The sequence below is a fragment of the Salmo salar genome, chromosome 13 (assembly GCF_965601325.2).
Source record: "Salmo salar chromosome 13, fSalSal1, whole genome shotgun sequence".
In the NCBI taxonomy this organism is placed as follows: domain Eukaryota; kingdom Metazoa; phylum Chordata; class Actinopteri; order Salmoniformes; family Salmonidae; genus Salmo; species Salmo salar.
The window spans coordinates 37,865,396-37,882,965 of record NC_138303.1 but is presented as its reverse complement, the minus strand read 5'-3'; the positions used below and the strand labels follow the sequence as shown (position 1 = coordinate 37,882,965).

At 41.5% G+C, this 17,570-nt stretch overlaps 1 protein-coding gene across 1 annotated transcript in view; it reads right to left on the bottom strand.

Moving 5' to 3' along the window:
- LOC106567229 (uncharacterized) overlaps positions 1–15,531 on the bottom strand; it is a 38,186-nt gene extending 22,655 nt beyond the window's left edge. The window contains exons 1-2 of the mRNA XM_082960046.1: positions 14,909–15,531; positions 3,747–3,826 (exon numbers count right to left, since the gene is read on the bottom strand). Of these exons, the coding sequence (XP_082816172.1) occupies positions 3,747–3,826; positions 14,909–14,950 (122 nt within the window). The 5' untranslated portion in view covers positions 14,951–15,531. The remainder of the gene's footprint in view (positions 1–3,746; positions 3,827–14,908) is intronic.
- Positions 15,532–17,570: the final 2,039 nt, after the last annotated feature.

The window sequence follows — 17,570 nt, the reverse complement described above, 5'->3', positions numbered from 1 at the left end:
CTGTCAAATCTCTCTTTTATCCATCTGTACATGGTATTGTCCCTTCTGGTATTGTCCCTTTTCTGCTCTCTGTCACTCACCAACCAATACTAGCATCACTCTCAGTTCAAACATCTGTAAAGTGTGCCATCAATCCAAACATAATGAACAGTTATAATATTTAGCTACAAAATCTTCCATAAAATCACAACTTCATCGTCCACTCTGAACTAAGTCAAATTGTCAGACTTTTAAGATATGGACATCTTAAACTAGCCACCCAGTCCCATCAGTTTGGCCACTCAATCGTCAAATAGATTAAATGGGTAGTGTAATGTACCAAACAGTGTGTACAGTACAGTGATAAATAATCCTATTGGCATGAATGCGTGTGTGCTCTTGGGGTGATTAGCTGTGATTGAAACGGAGTAGCTACAGTATAGCTTCTCTCTCTTACTGTGTCATGATGGTACTCTGAGTCCAGATTAGACAGATCCATCAAGAAACAGATGGACACGGTCCCAGAACGCTCGCTCTGTGGCCACCAATTAGTGCCAGAGTAATCGCCATGCCACCCGCCTGCCTGCCTGCCCTCCCCAATTAGTTGGTTCTGAGCACGCTGTGTGTCAATGTCACTGACTGGGACCTGTGGGGCCACAAGTAACTTAATTCCTCCTCTGGTGGATACAGACATCTGCCTCTGAGGCCTCAGCCCTGTCTGGGAGAGAGCGTGCTGAAGATGGATCACTGCCCTGACAGTGTGGTTAAACAGCGGAGCTCTTTGGTCACTTGCCTGTTTGTCCTCCATGGGGGTAATGGGGTCAGGTGTTACTGTGAATGGGTTATTAAAGGAGAGGTTATTTGTCCTGGACTCTGGAGTCTTTAAGATGTTAAGCAGTGACCCCCATACATCTCAATCATGTATTTATTCTGCCCTCTTAACTGTGGTTCTGACACCTCCGGCTTAAAACGATTAAACACCTCTCATTCTTCTGATACCAGACTGGAACATTAAACAAAACAAAAAAATTCACGTCACCAACCAAGTAAACTCTCTATTTGGCCCAATGTCTTTGCTATGTTCAATAACTTCACCATAACAAAACTGACTATAACAGACAGTTTAACAACTTTGAGTCACAGATTAACATATTGTATATGGTTAACACATTAATGGTGTGATGACAGTGGCATTTCAAGTTCATCTGTATTTTTAGCATGACAGTATAAAAGTACAGTAGAGTTACCATGTGCTTTAGATTAAGGTTGGTTTGTCTTCAAAGCCTGTTGACTTGACCTTCCTTCTATCTGACGCATTATTGGTTCAATCTGCCAGCTGGGGTTTCTCTCTGTCAAATCTACCATGAAATGTGAGTGTAGTCCCCATTCACTAAAACAACTAAGGGAGCACTTAAGAAAATAGTCAGAATTCAATCTGTGTTAACTTCAAGCCTTGTGCGATTTTGCACTCATCCCTGCATTCTCTTTCAGAAAGTGGGCTGGCCCGCATTAGTGTTGTGTAGGTCGAAACATTGCATTCTGTTTGTTTATAAAGCTCTTATGCAAAAATTCCCCCATTACCTAACACCGTTCCTAACCTATATGAAGTACGAGATACCATTCCCGCTCACAGGGCTGGCTAACTCTTGAAATTCCTTCTGTCACTACCGATTTAGGTAAACCAGCTTTTAGTTTCTTCGCACCACACTTATGGAACAATCTTCAGAATACCCTACAGTTGGATGATTTGGTGCCTTTCGGCAGTTCAGATTGTTGGTGGAGGATCTCTTCACAGAGGAATGCGTTTGTTTTTTTAGAATTGTGTTTTTGTATTTTTTTGTGTTTCCTATGCTCCCGCCTTGATTGAAGTATTTGTGTTTCTAACGTCTAAAGCGTAATTGCTGCTGGTCTTGTCATGCAGGGTTCCCTTGATACATTGGGCTCAATGAGACTCCCCACTTAAATAAAGGTTAAAAAAATAAATATGTGTCTTCAAAAGATTTACCGGTCCTAAATCAAAACCTAAACTGCCCTTCCTCATAAAGTGCTTATTAACTGAGCAAGGACAGTGAAAAGCCAGAGAGGGATGGGCAGAGGGAGGGAAAGTGAGCGAGGGATGGGGGGGGGGGGGGGGGGGGGGGGTTACGGCTCTATCACAGCGGTGGTGGCAGAGGCAGGAGCTGAAAGAAAGGGATGTGGAGAAGGAGAAAGGGAGGGAGGGAGAGATTCAGGGGGGGGGGGGGTTAGGGCTTCATCACAGCGGTGGCGGCAGTAGCAGGAGCTGAAAGGGCTAATCTTATTAGGGTGACGGACAGGATTAGGACTAACCAAGAGACCCAGCTGGCTGGACACAGTGAGGAGGGGAGGGAGGGAGGGAGGGAAGAGGGAGTTCGTACAGGGGGACTGTACAACACAGAGGAAAGAGGAGCGGAAAACTAGTTGCTGCTCGGAAAGACATTGGGGACACTGACTGGACTGCTATATGACCATAGATGGTTGAAAAACATTCCAACTGACAGATACTCATTTCAGGGGTATAGATGAGCTGTATAGATGATGTTAAAATGTGTTTAACACACCGGTAGACAAAGACTCACCTCTAAGCCTGGTGGAATTCCCCTTGTGTCCATTAGAGTTTGTTCCAGTTCAACGCTCAGCTATTTCATACTCTCTGGTAGTAAGACCAAGTCAAGACATAATTTAGTTTAGCAAAGTTTTTCTTATGATCTCTGCCATGTCCATTCCAAGACTTCAAATTTGTCATCTTGCATTTATTTAAAACACCTCTTCATTTATTAATTGAGATACAGTATGTAGAATGCCTACAGTGTCATGTAAAATAGGGCTACATCCATCCATAACATATTATGGCTCTACCGAGTGGCGCAGCGGTCTAAGGCACTGCACCTCCATGCTAGAGGAGTCACTACAGACCCTGGTTCGATTCCACGCTGTATCACAACTGGCCGTGATTGGGTGGTCCCATAGGGCGGCGCACAATTGGCCCAGCATCGTCCGGGTTAAGGTTTGCCTGGGGTAGGCCGTCATTGTAAATAAGAATTTGTTCTTAACTGACCTTCCTAGTTAAATAAAGGTTAAATCATTTTATATAAATAATATATTAACCCTTTGAAAAGTAAAAAAAAACACGCTAAACCACATGCAGATAGCATGTCTAATGGTAATCCCTTGCCTTCAGAGGTTGTGCGTGTTGTGTGTGGATAACGTCCACACACACACAAAGTGCAGCTGCTCTCACATTTGCTTAATATGCTTTTGTGTCTATAGCCTAGATTCTCTATGACCTTTCCATATACACTGCCGGGCACTTTATCTGCTCTGGATGTGGTAAATGTGTTGTGTGTGGATAATGCTTGTTTGAGTCAATATCTAGGCCTGCTCTCAACATGGACACAGTTGTGTTAATCTCTCCAAGGGCCCAGTCCACTCTGATATACAAACACACAGACCCAATTGTTGTCAGAAATCACCTCTAATTATGCAAATGATGCAAAGTTAGCCATGTGACTCTTCCTCAATAATGAAGTGACAACCAAATAGCAACAGGCGACACACAAGAAGGCACAGCCTGCACTAAACTGTGATCAGATCTATAATACATATGAGTTATGAATCCAAAATGAAAGTAAAGAAACCTATGACGTGAAATATAATCACATGAAATATCTTGAGAACGGTGTCTATGATCCTGTGAGGAGGTGAGGAGGGAGTGTTTAGAGTATCTGACGGGAGTATGAGAGGCCTACCTCCAGCCATGCATGTGAAAGCCCGGACACTGGTCTCCACATCTCATACATGGTTGTCCCCGGTCTGGGTCTTCCTCCTCCTGAAACCACAACATGACATTAGACACCAAGTACGATAACACCATTCATGCATCACAAACAATGACGATAAAATGATGAACAAATACAGCATTTATTTATTTCACTTGACAGTGAGTGAATGGGAGGAGAAACGGTCACACAAGTAAAGTTGTCATTCCACTTTAAATCAAAAGGCAGTACGGACGGACTTAGTGAGAGGTCTATCCCTACTGTCATTTGCTGCATAATATTTGAGTGGAGTGATCTTTCTCAAAAAACGATTCTCTGGGAAGCAAAGTAAATTCACCGAGATCCAGAGAAATGCATGGGAAAATCCTTTCCACCCTCAATTTGCACAACTGCAGTTGATTGCATAATATATGATGATTGCTTGTTCGGACAAGACTTTACGACCACATAGGAATCATTCTCTCACTAATCTACATCATAAAAATGTATAGTACTGCCAAGCATTGTGATTAACAGAGAAGTAGGATTGCATTGGTTCAAATACACATCAGTGTACTTTATGCGACAGTGGTCGCTCATATTCTGTGTGTGATGTCATCTGAGAGTATATGCGTGTAAATAATGTGTAAAATGGTCTATGTTAATAGGGTAGGGTTGTGCATGTTTATGTGTACACACATTATGTTGACTGTATTCCTATCACGGGTTGGAACCGGTTCAGGGAACTGAACTGACAAATAAGGACATTTGTTGAGGAACAGAATCAGAACGAAAGTGTTCTACACTTTTCTGGAACAGAACAATTATTTTTTAAACTGTTCTGTTCCCCAGTCCCACAAAAACACAACAAATCGCCTATGCAAAGTCCTCAGTTTGTCACTCAGACACTGGAATAAGTTTCTGCCTGTCAGCTGAAAGTCTTTGCAAGTGTGTGTGTAGGCAACCTGCCCCTCCCCCTCCGAAGCATAGTCTAGTAGCCTACTGACGTTACAAGCGTGATTCAGAAATTAGGGAGAGATTTTTAATGAGGGAAGAATGGCTTAACCTTTTCAGTGCTAGTTAAGGATACTATAGTTTTCACATTTGGATTTATTAACTACAAAAAAAGGTAAGACGTTTTATTTTAATTCTGGTGCCGCTCTGCACACACAAGCTTGTTAGCTAGCTAGCTGGTCCAACGTTAAGCCAACTCTCTGAAGTTCAAAGACATTAAAAAAGTTCCTTCATGGAAGCTGCTCCTCCATAGGTATAATTCTGTGGGCCTAATTTAGATAATGCATGTCATAACAACAAGATGCCCAGTGCGTCAAGCCAAGCCTCATCCTCTACCCTCTCTCACCACCTGCAACATTTAAGTTGCATTTCGCGCCCTACACTCGTCTGTCCAACGCATGTAAAAAAAAAAAAAAAAAACTTGCCCGCTCCATAGCAAGCTGCTCTATCCGTACTGATTTGTGAATTAATTTAATGACGAGCTAAATGTCGATTTCAGAGGCTTAAAAAGGAACAATCGAAACGGTCATTTATTGGGGGTTTTAAACAGTTCAGAACTTTATTTCTCTGTCTGGAACAGTAGAACAGAACAAAAAATAATGGTTCTGTTCAGAACTTAATGATTGGAAAATAATTTTGTTTCCAGCCCCTGATTCATATGCATGTGAAAGGTCTGTGTGTATGCTTGCACAGACGGCTTGTCCATTACCCAGCTTTGTGTGTGTGGAGCGGGTGGGTGAGCGGATTATGTGCCGAGTGCTCGCTGCTATGTGGCAAGGGGTTAGAGGAACGGGTTAAGCTCTTGTCAAGTCCAGAAGAAACAGCCCAGTGACTGGGTCCAACCCCTGTACTACAGCTCCTGTTGGGAGTGGGACTCTAGCCACACACGATCACAAGTCATTTGGCAAATACAAAAGTTCTCAAAGCACATTCAACAAACCATAAACAGATGACCTACATGAAAAAGCGAAATATTTATTTGTGCATTAGTATTGGTGTGTGTGTGTCTCTATTCAGTTAAGTAGTCTGAGTGTGTGACTACTGCTCTACTGTGGAGTCTCTTTTTAAAGATGAGGAAGGAAACAGATGAGAGGAAGTGTGCCACCTTTTGCTTTCCCTCTCCATGTAGTCACTGTCTCCACTTTGCTCTGACGCTGTCATCCTGCCCCTCTTCTCCCACTTTCTAAACCGACCCTCCTCTCAATAATTGGCTCTTTTCTTACATTCGATGTTGATATACAGTATAGGATAAAAAGTTGCTTCACACCATAAAAATGTCAGTCCTCTTGTTTTATTATGCAAAGCATAATTAACCAGCCCTTCCAAACAATAGGAAGGGAAGGATGGGATGGTTAGCAAAACAATATTTCTCAGATAAGTGAGAGAGACAGAGAGAGAGTTACTGCCAAGGGACAAAAACACAGGATGTTGCCAAAAAAAAGAGACTCCCTTGAACAATCTTACAAACTGTACAGACACACACATGCAGGCTACTTATCCTTCTCTCACAGACATACACATGCCAATAAACCAAATCCATTTGGGAAAGCACCTGTGCAACTTTGTCTTGATCTGTTGTTAAACCACATTTCAGTACATAGGGTGAATGAAACATTAATATTCATGTCAAGCCAGTTATACCATTTGAGATAAGCATTTTATGGCTTGTGTACTGGAGGTTATTATGATGGGGCTGCAGTCAGTGTCAACAGAGATGCAGTAGACCAATATTTTGGATGTCGTTGAATAGAGCAAAATGCAGAGGTGTTTTTTCTGTTCATCACTGTATAATGTGCCTATTCGTTAACGGAGTCCAGATGTTGATATGTTTGCAGGTCGTTGAGAAACAATTTAACTGCTCAACCCATACACTTCAACATCAATCTACCAATGGCGCCATCACACACCCCTTAGCTCAAAACGCCCAATCTATGAACAGCATCAACAGGTTAGGAAAGAACACACGCTATGGAAAGTAACATTGAATGGTTCACATAGTTGTATTGCAACTGTGGTGGGATTTAATAGCTACACAGAGACACGTACGTGCATGCTCAGACATGTATGTACTGTAAGATATCTACATTAAATCAGTAGGATGTATAAACAATCCCCAACTCTAGTCACACAAACCAAACTGAGAAAGTAAGTCTTCTTCAAACGTTCCCCTCCAAGTTGACATCCATTAAGAATACACACACACACACACACACACACACACACACACACACATACATATTTTGTACGTCATACCGTGTCCTGAGGTCCGGTATGACGTATAGGTCCCGTGTGGCTCAATGTGGTAGAGCATGGTGTTTGCAACGCCAGGGTTGTGGGTTCGATTCCCACGGGGGACCAGTACGGGAAAAAATAAAAAAATAAATGAAATGTATGCATTCACTACTGTAAGTCGCTCTGGATAAGAGCGTCTGCTAAGTGACAAATGTAAATGTAAACAACACATGCTTACGCAATCTTTCACAGTCAGAGAGCAGACTCTTTTGTCTCTGGGGAATGCGATCCATGGTAACACGTGTGCAAAAAACAAACATTTTGTGAAGCCACATTGCCCTCTGTCATGCCTACTGATCCCTGACTTGTGTAACTCTCCACCAGAGCACGGGACTCCCTGGGAAAGCCCAGCAAAGTGTGCAATAAATACAGAGAGAAAGATGCGAGGAGTAGCACAATCATGTTGTATTGACAAATGGAGGATAAGAGTCCTGGGGAAAGAAGTTAGAGGGCCTGCAAATCATGCAGCGCATTTGGGATTGTGGGTAGAGCAAATAACAGAAGAACTACAAAAAAGCTTGCGGAGGAGCATTAGTATTTGCAATAAAGATGCATAAAATATTACCTAACAATTGTTTGGCCAGTAAAGTACTGTTCGGTTCAGTACACGTGTGGTTAAATCAGCATACTCAGCAGTGAAATCAAACATATTGTAGATAATAGCACACTGCCCTCCGACTTTACAATCAATTTAAAACATTTATGGGAGTTGATCAATGCTAGAAGGCAGATGATGATCGTTATGTAGGCATTACATTTATGTACTGCATATGAATGCCTTCATAATAGTGAATAAATGTGAAACACAAGGTCAAACTTCATCCCCATCATAAAGCTGATGCATTCTGCTCATGGAGAAAAAGCTGGCATTAAAACGGTCCCATCTGTAAACTGATCCAGAAAGAAATGCATCAATCCCCGCCAAGCTGGTTCTAATTAACACTGTGTCGTGTTCACAGAGAGAGAGGGGACGTTAGCTCCATATCATTACCATGACAAATAAAGTTTGTCATGGAAAACTTCAGATCCATCATACAACTTTTGTTCCTTTAGGATGATTGTTCCTTGAATAAAGACAAGAGCAGCGAGTTGAAATTCATCATGTGCAAGAGAACATGGGAAGGAGATGATGTCAAGAAGACACTCTCAGACAGTGTAACATAAGTCAAGGTAATGTGGGTTTTATGTGTTTCCTTCACGTCTCTCAGCAAGAGAAAATATACATCAAGTTTATGTCCCTGCAGTGGGTTAGCCTACTTTGCTTTCTGAAGTAGGGGATGTGATGGGTGGGGACTGCAGAGGTAGGAAATGAGTTTATAAACTATATGTGGGAAGTAAATAGAACATTTGAATTGACAATAGGTTTGTTTGTAGTATCACACAAGAAAGAAACCTCTTCTCTCCATTAAAAGCAAAGCAGGTACAGATGTGCCATTTTAATTTGAACAGTTTCTCACAGCAGGAAAATAAATTCTGCAGCAACAGGAAATGTGGATTATTATGAATGGACATTTTTGTAGGCGTTGATACATTTTTCATTAGAGAAAATCAAGTGACATTTTAAAGTGGAAATTAAACTTTAGAAGCCTTTTTAAACCTAGAATACGCTACAAGTTTGCATTTCATCCTGCACAGGAAGATTATCTGCAACAACAGTGATCAAATTAAGATTGCACATCTGTATAGGAGAGCGTACACATGAACGCTCGCCAACACACATGCATACATACACCCTACTTTAGTTACTGCTTTTGACCTTGATAATCCGCTTTATCCAACAAGCTTTTTCTTAATCACAAGGTGGGGGTGAGATATTGTGCGTTTGTTCTCCGGCTCATGCGTGTTATGGCCAGGTGGACACAGCAGTCAGCTAGATTATGAGGGCTGCAGAAAGTTAGCTGTTAGACCCTTTACCTAAAAGCTGACCGGTGCCATCATAGTCATACAATGGTAATGTTAAGTAACACTTTGTTGCTCTTATACCCATGTTATAACAATATTTACATAGTAACGTTGTTACAATGCATAGAATAACAGATGCTGGAATGGAGACAGCAGGATGTGTTCAGTGTTTGAGGAGTTAAACGTTAACTCAGGGGTCACAGGCCTGTGCAGCCTAACTCACTGAGACATGTTAGTTACACTACACACTGGGCTGGACTCAGACACATCAAACACAGAGCCTGCAGGGAAAGCTTCACTAACCATCACACATAGGTCCATCTTGCTCTTCTCTCTGGAATGTCAGGAACACATCCCCGTTTCCTACAATAGGCTATCATACTGTATTAGGCTTGAGTTGTATGCCGTATATATCATATACCGGGGTATTTGGAAGTAGCCATAGGATGGTTTTTCAATACTGTCTAAACTATTTCTTTGAAGTTTGTTTAATACATTTGAATATATGCAGTCAACTTGTGCAATACATTAGGAGAAAGAAGATTCCGTTCTTCATTTCACCTGTCTCATTATTTTTTATTATGAAGCTTACTTGTAGTCCCCAGACACATGGTGTTTGTTTACAAGCACAAGAGACCGGAGCTTTGTGAGTCACTGACTATTGTGCAGCACGCACCAGGTGATCTAGTTACACTATGGAATTCACAGTTAAATGTTTGCAAGCTTGATATCTTATAACCATACTGAACAAAAATATAAATGCAACATGAAACAATTTCATTGATTTTACTGAGTTATAATTCATATGAGGAAATCAGTCAATTGAAATGAATAAATGAGGCCCTAATCTATGGATTTCACATGACTGGGAATACAGATATGGATGTTAGTCATAGATAGCTTAAACAAAAATGAGCCTCACAATGGGTCTAAGGATCTCGTCACTGTATTTTTGGGCATTCAAATTGCCATTGATAAAATGCAATTGTGTTTGTTGTCGGTACCATACCATTACCGCACCATGGGGCACTCTGTTCACAACATTGACATCAACAAATCGTTCGCCCACAACGCCATATATGTGGTCTGCGATTGTGAGGCTGGTTGGACGTACTACCAAATTCTCTGAAACAACTTTGAATTGCACGCTTCCTCAAAACCTGAGACATCTGTGGCATTGTGTTGTGTGACAAAACTTCATATGTTTGAGTGGCCTTTCATTGTCCCCAGCACAAGGTTCACCTGTGTAATGATCATGCTGTTTAATCAGCTTCTTGATATACCATAGGTGGATGGATTATCTTGGCAAAGAAAAATGTGCACTAATAGGGACGTAAACAAATTTGTGCACAAAATTTGAGAGAAATAAGCTTTCTGCATATGGAACATTTCTGGGATCTTTTATTTCAGCTCATGAAAGATGGGGCCAACACTTTACATGTTGCAATCATATTTTTGTTCAGTGTACTAAGTGAACTTTCTAAAATGTGCTAAATGCTCTGCAGTTGTGCATTTGGTAGGCTAATTTAGTAGCTAGTTATCTAGCTAAGTGGTTAGCTTCTTGCAAAATCAAGATTCTCTTGGTAACAGCAGAGAATCCCCTCCTGGATCAATAGCCTTGCAGTCCAATATTTGTTTTGTGTGTGCAGCAAGCTGAGTAGCATTTTTGAGTTACTCGTATAACTTTATGAGCAGGGTTGTCTGTTATGGTTTGGCGGTATCCATATTTTCATATCATCATACCATCCTTCTCTCATCCTCAGATTTACAGTATAGCGGTCTTCATACACAAGGAGGCGCTAAAAAAGCTGATTGGGTGTCTATTACCAGAATGCAAATAAATTCACTAACTAACAGAGAATTTCAATAGAGGCTGCTAGCTAACGAGTGCACAAATTGCAAAGACAGGAAATCCATCTCATAAAGTTACAGAAGTATAGGTAGTATTTTTGGTGAGCTTGGACATTACAAGCGATGTGAACGAGAGACATTGTGCAAATGAACAAAGTTTTGACGCATGCTTGTCTGAAGGAAGAACAGTACTGGCTCTGGAGCAGTACGTGTACACGCTGTGTCTGTGCGGAGTCGCTAGGGCAACAGGCCTGCCTGCCAAGAAAAGGGGGGAGGAGCAGGTCAGCCGAGAACGAGAAAATCTATGCAAGGATATCAAAAAAGCGCTTTGACTTCTCAAACACAGCAGAAAGTAAACACTATATGATGCTCAGTCTCCTTATTAAATTTAGCCACTTACGTAGCTGACTAGCAAGGTAAACCAAATGCACAGCTGGACTCACCAGCTCCCACTTTCTCCCGTTGTGTTTTTTACAAAAAAACATGTGACTGGCTCAACTGTTCTGGGGAACTATGGTAGGCCCTAAGCTTCATAATGTAAAATAATATGACAGGTGAAATGAAGAACGCAATCTGCTTTATCTCCTAGCATATTGCATAAGTTGACTGCAGGTATTAACTAGCCACAAATATTCAAATGTATTGAAAAACTTAAAATAAATAGTTTTGACTGTATTGAAAAACCATCCTGTGGATTTTGCCAAATCCCCCTGTAAGCCTAATGTCTGTCCTGCAAATAGTTTATGTCTGAGACTGTATCAAATGTTTTCAACAGGTAGCCTGGCGGGTAGGAGCGTTGGGCCAGTAACCGAAAGGTTGCTGGATCGAATCACCGCGCTGCCAAGGTAAAAATCTGCCGTTCTGCCCCTGAGCAAGGCAGTTAACCCACTGTTCCCTGGGCACCGATGATGTGGATGTCGATTAAGGCAGCCCCCCGCACCTCTCTGATTCAGAGGGGTTGTGTTAAATGTGGTAGACACATTTCAGTTGAATGCATTCAGTTGTACAACTGACTAGGTATCCCGCTTTCCATTCAATGCCCTTGTTAGCATTCGCTACGGGATTGTACATGTACTTGTTAGCATTGCTAACCTTCGTATTACAGAGGCTCAGTGGGGTTTGAAAATAACCCCCCTTGTGTTCAGTGCCAGTATTACTGAATATCTCGGGATGGAACAAGGTCGGTATGACAATCTATATACTGCCCAAGCCTATACTGTATGTCAACTGCATACAGACGTTTGTTTGCTTTTGCGATACACTCAATTCCCTCTACTGTACTATACAGCAGGTGTAGTATTTCATTATGTTGTCAATAGGGATTTTCATAAGAGAACTACAGGGATAAAATGTTCAGGTAATAATGCTTGTATTGCTTCCTGAAAGTTGATCCTCTCTTTGACTATGAGAGGCTGACACCAACCAAACTCACTTGGCTTACTGTGTTGTCTTGACTTCAAATCACCCTTTCAAGTAATTCATGCCAAAAGTGAAGAGGCATAATGTTGCAGCTATTGCATGTCTCAACTACTTGCATGTTTAGCTTGCGATAGGAGGATTGTGTCAGGCTATTAAAATTATGCTGACTAAAAGCTTTATTTACATTTTTTAAGCTCCTGCAGAGGAAAGGAGACGCATGCTCCCCTGCATGTGCCTTATGGCAATATTAACTGCCTTTAAAAATAAATAAATAAATATATATATGTATATGTCAGATGTAATGTCCAAATAACACTTCCACAGAAGTTCTTATTGAACAGATACTGTAGTTACAGAGTAGTCATGAATGCAGACCATAGTGTGGATCAGTTGTGTGTGATGAGGTTCACAAGCCAACCTTCCAATATAATTACAGTGGGATTCACTTTTAAAGACATTGGAAATGCTCCAAGTCTGATAGGAGCCAGATGTCGCGTATATCAACAGCTACACTAGTCCTCCTTGACTGCATGGTTCAACTAAAACATGTCCTCCCTGGCACCATCCACACGTGTAAACTCAAATGCTTTGGCATGTAAATGTTCTTAAATAAATAAAGACTACATTGTCTTTGTGCAATAAGTGTCCGTACACATATATACATACATGAGTGCAGGGGCGGAAATCCCGGGGGGGACACGACCCCCCCATCCTGGGAAAAATATGATTTGTCCCCCCCAATATATCACTGAAACATAACTATGTAATTTAAATAATATTAATAATACGCAATGAAAGCAATTGTGCTGATTATAGACACTTAATAGCGTGTTTTTAAGTTTCAAAAGATTGCGACCCCCCACCCTTTGCCTCACAATGTTTTGATCCACTGCCAGTTCCTTAGTTGGCAAGGTAACAGAGGGGTCGTATCTACTGTCTGAAAGGCACTCAATGAACATAACTGACGTGAGGTTAATCCAGTCAGCGCACACACACTAGCTGAATATGCAGAGCTAGTGCGCAAATATTAACTATTAAGCTAGCTAGTACCTATTCCATTTATGTGGCGTCGTCAAAGATGGAATCTTTGCTATCGTCAATTTATTCCAAGATCAGCATTCAGATGATGTAAGTTAGTGCTTCAAAGTCCCTGTGATAAGGTTAGCGATAAACTGAAGTCCAAACTGAACAGAATTACACTCTTTTCTACCATTGTCTTAAATATATTTAATGGTCTCGTTGCAAAAGCTAAATTGTCGCAAGGGAACTTTTATTTATTTATTTTATTTCACCTTTATTTAACCTGGGTAGCAAAGATTATAGCAAACACCTCTGAAACGGAATTGGTGCTCGCTAGCTTTGCAAATTCAGCTATTGTTGGAAGCCAGCCAATATGAAACAAACTATTAAAATTACAAAAGGTTGCAGCATATGTTGTGTAAATGGTGAACTCATACAGCTGTCAACTCTTGTCATTTTAATCCGTTTCACATTTGCTAGCTACCTTTTAGATCGAAGCCCAAATAGAATGATTGGAGATGATAGAAGCCCATCTCCTACTGTAAATAACCTACACACTGTGTGTGTGTGTGTAGCTAGCCAGCCAGCCAGGTAGAAAAATGGCAGAAAAATAAGACGGACATCAGAGTATTTTTCAATACACCAAAACGCATAGTAAGAACCCTAGTAGCCTAATATCTCAAAGACTAGTTGATAAAATGTTCATAAGAAAGAAATGAAATTCTAATGGAAATGTTTCACAATGATGTCATTAGGCAGAGCAGGCAACAGATGGCACACAGACAGCAGAGTTGGGGACAGATATGCAGGGACAGACTGGCAGAGACAGGGAGTCTCAGGTAAGTTTGTTGAGTCTTTGTTTGGCAAGATTATGAAAGGTTCTCAATTTTTTTGACTTGTAAAATGGGAACATAATTGGAAAATGCCATGGATACCCCCACTCTCAACTTAAACTGGTGACTGAACTAAGATTTGTTAAAGGCAATGGTATTGCTGTTGTGTAGTTTTGGGTACCGGTAGTTAGGAGTACGGCAAACACCTTATTTCTTTGGTTCCTCAATATACATTTACCATATTACAATGTAGGCTATGTGTTACAGCACTACTTTTGGTGTCCCCCTCAGGAATTGCTCTTGAGAAAATGTAATGCAATTATCCCCTCCAAAGTTGATATCAGATTTTCGCCCCTGCATGAGTGTCACAGAGCTTCGGTGAGGGGTGGGCTATACTCCGAAGTTGTCTAACCCTAACCTGTGCAGGTAAATGCCATTGACGAAGTGACCTTACGCCCCTCCCACGCAACCACGATTCAACTCGAGTCATAAAACAAAGAACAGAATTTCTGTAAACTAAATCAAGGGAAGCAAAGCAACTTGTCAAATTATAACATACAAAAACGCAGAGCATAGACAGGCCTATAATCAAGCCGATAACAAACAGTAAAACAAATACATAGGCTAATCAATGTTGGCAGAACAAAATAGCCTAACGTTATATATTTACTTGCAACCTACTCGATAAACTTTATAAACGCTATTCATTGTAATTAAAGGTATTCTAAACGATGCAAGTACTTTCCAGATAACAAGATACCATGGACTACAAAACTACAAAACAATGTCATAACATACTGTAGTTCTGGCGGATCTACTTACCGAGCGATTCGACCTTCGCTTTTTAGATCCGCGCGTGAACATGTCGATGGTTCAAGAACAAGCGGCTTGGTTGTTTCCAAATAGTCCGTTTTTTAAAAATAGGTTGATGGATACAGGAGGCATCTGAATTCACAGGACAAAGTAAAAAATATGTTCCAATAAATCGCGTCCTACATACAGTACGAACTTGTACAAACCTCCTCTTCTTGGAGTTTTACGCACAGTCGACTTGCTGGAGTTGTCTGAAAATCACTGACGCATACGTAAGCACCCTACACCTAGATGACTGCACTGGTTTTCAATGTCTATTGACCGCACTCATTGAGTGGAAGCCCACTGCGCTGTACGATAGTTTTACCTTCGCAACACCGTCCTCCTGCAGCTCTTGTCCCGGCCCAGACGGTACTCTCCTCAAATTGAGGTTCATCATTTCCCATTTGTTACCATGTTCTTCTTCATGCGGTTTCCTAAAAGAGGCTGTGTTGCCTATTGCTGCTTTTACAGGTCGGAGTGCGGATTGCACATATTTGTCACCGCAACTAAAAGCCGAATGGGAAAAACTGAAATTTCACCACCATCTAACCCTGCACATATACACTCTTCCCAAAAACCCACCACTACTTTAGCCGTAAATAATCCAACACCAGGCAGTTGGCCTGGGAGGATGGAACCCCTTCTCTCAAAACTTCATGTGGATCTTCTGCATTAAAATCGTTCATTACCAAGTATTTCTCTGCTGCTGCAACTACCACATATATCTTCTGTGATTTCCACTCCATCAGTGCAGTGCAGTTGATCACTCACTGGGGTGCTCCGAGTCGACTCACTCACCCTTAGGCTTTTCTCTATTCTCTTCATTGCCTCAGCATAGGAAACTGTTGGCCCCACTTGAACTCTGGCAATCTCAACCTGTCTCTCTCTCACAGGACACTTCGGATCCCCAGCTGCATGGTCACCCCCACAGTTGACACAGTGCTTTCTCTATCCCAACTGTACACTCCGTCTGACTATGCCCTCCTGCACATTCACACATTGTGGGATCTCCCTTCTACACACTGCTGTAACATGTCAGAATCCTTGGCAACTAAAGCACCGAAGCGTGTTCGGAAAATAGGCCCTCACAGAATAGCAAATACAAGGTAACCTGACCTTATCAGGTAGAACCTCTGTGTCAAAGCTCAACAAGACAGACAGGGTATTCTGTCTCGCCATTGCCACTGGGTCTGTCTCACCAAATGGCAGGTGTTACAAACACTAGAAATATTCCTTTCCATTTGATCCACCTCTACTGCACTGATCACACCTTTTAGCGGAGAGCAAAGCACACCACAGGTTGAGCCCCCAGCCGCGTCACTAGAAGCGCCCACTTCCTCTGAGAGGCGGATGCACACAAAAACAATTCCACTTCTCGAAACTGTCACAGATTTAACCATTACCAGTTTGTCCTTTACCCAGCTTGACACAACATATGGATCAGCCAAAAAGCAGGAATCCACTGTTTCCAAAAAAGTCACTCCTACCAAAATCATCTCTGGTAGGATTCTCAGGGCAAACATTGGAAGACTCTACCACACCTATTCCCGCAGGTAGGCCCACTACATCTTGGACTGGGTTAACTTCAGAGCTCTAACCATTGCTGACTGACTCCATTTTGTGATCATCAATGTTCTCAAGAGAGCATGAAGACCTATAAGTAAGATTACTTGGTTTGTAATCTGGAGATTTAGGTATGTACTCCTCGAACGAAGGTGTATGCACAGGAAAAGCTAAGAATCTCTGATCTAAGCAGCGGCATTCTTACGCTTTCGCGTCCTCGCAACCTAATCCATCCGTTACCAAATGTGCAACACAGAAAACAATCGGACTTCCTAGCAGTCAACATTTTAAAGGTGGAGTGAACCACAGGGCAAGGTAACATGCAATGCTGTGCAATGTCAATGAGACAATTATGTCACCTTTAAAAGGATATCCTACTGTTATCCATATGTCTAGACTACTAGTACATTCATTTCCATGATTGATTTTACTATAGGGTTGTATTGACTTATTTTTCATCTCCACATTCTGCCTGGGCCCAGTTTCCCAAAAGGCTATGTTAATGATAGGAGCACTAAACGAATAATGGAAAATCAATTAAAATGAGTGGCATTATGGACAGTACACCACCTCAACATTCAAATCGGCCAAGAATACCAAAGCTCTTCCCAATGTCGGCCTTATGTAATCCTCAAAAAGGTCTGTGGTTTAGAATCCCATTTGGTCTATCCTCTGCATTCAGGTACACTGGTGTCAGACTCCAAAACAATTCCTATATGGTCACAGTTTGAGGAAGCCTTTTGAATGACAATTTGGAATTGTGACTGCAAATATATTTTGGAACATAGAGGAAAATGTATCTGGCTACTCAGACTAGACTCTAGATGAGGAATGGGCAACTGGCCCCTTTGTGGGCCCACGGATCAATTTCCAAAAACCCAAAAAAGGAACTCAGTCGGGGTCTCAACTTACTTTTTGAGAGTTAGAATAGTAGAATACACAAGGTGAAATTTCAAAATGTAGTGTTGCATCAGCAGTTTTTCTCTTGTTATGTCAGTCACTGACAGTCACTCAACTTGCCCATGTCAGCAAAAAAAATGTTTGATTGGTCAATTTGTAAACATGT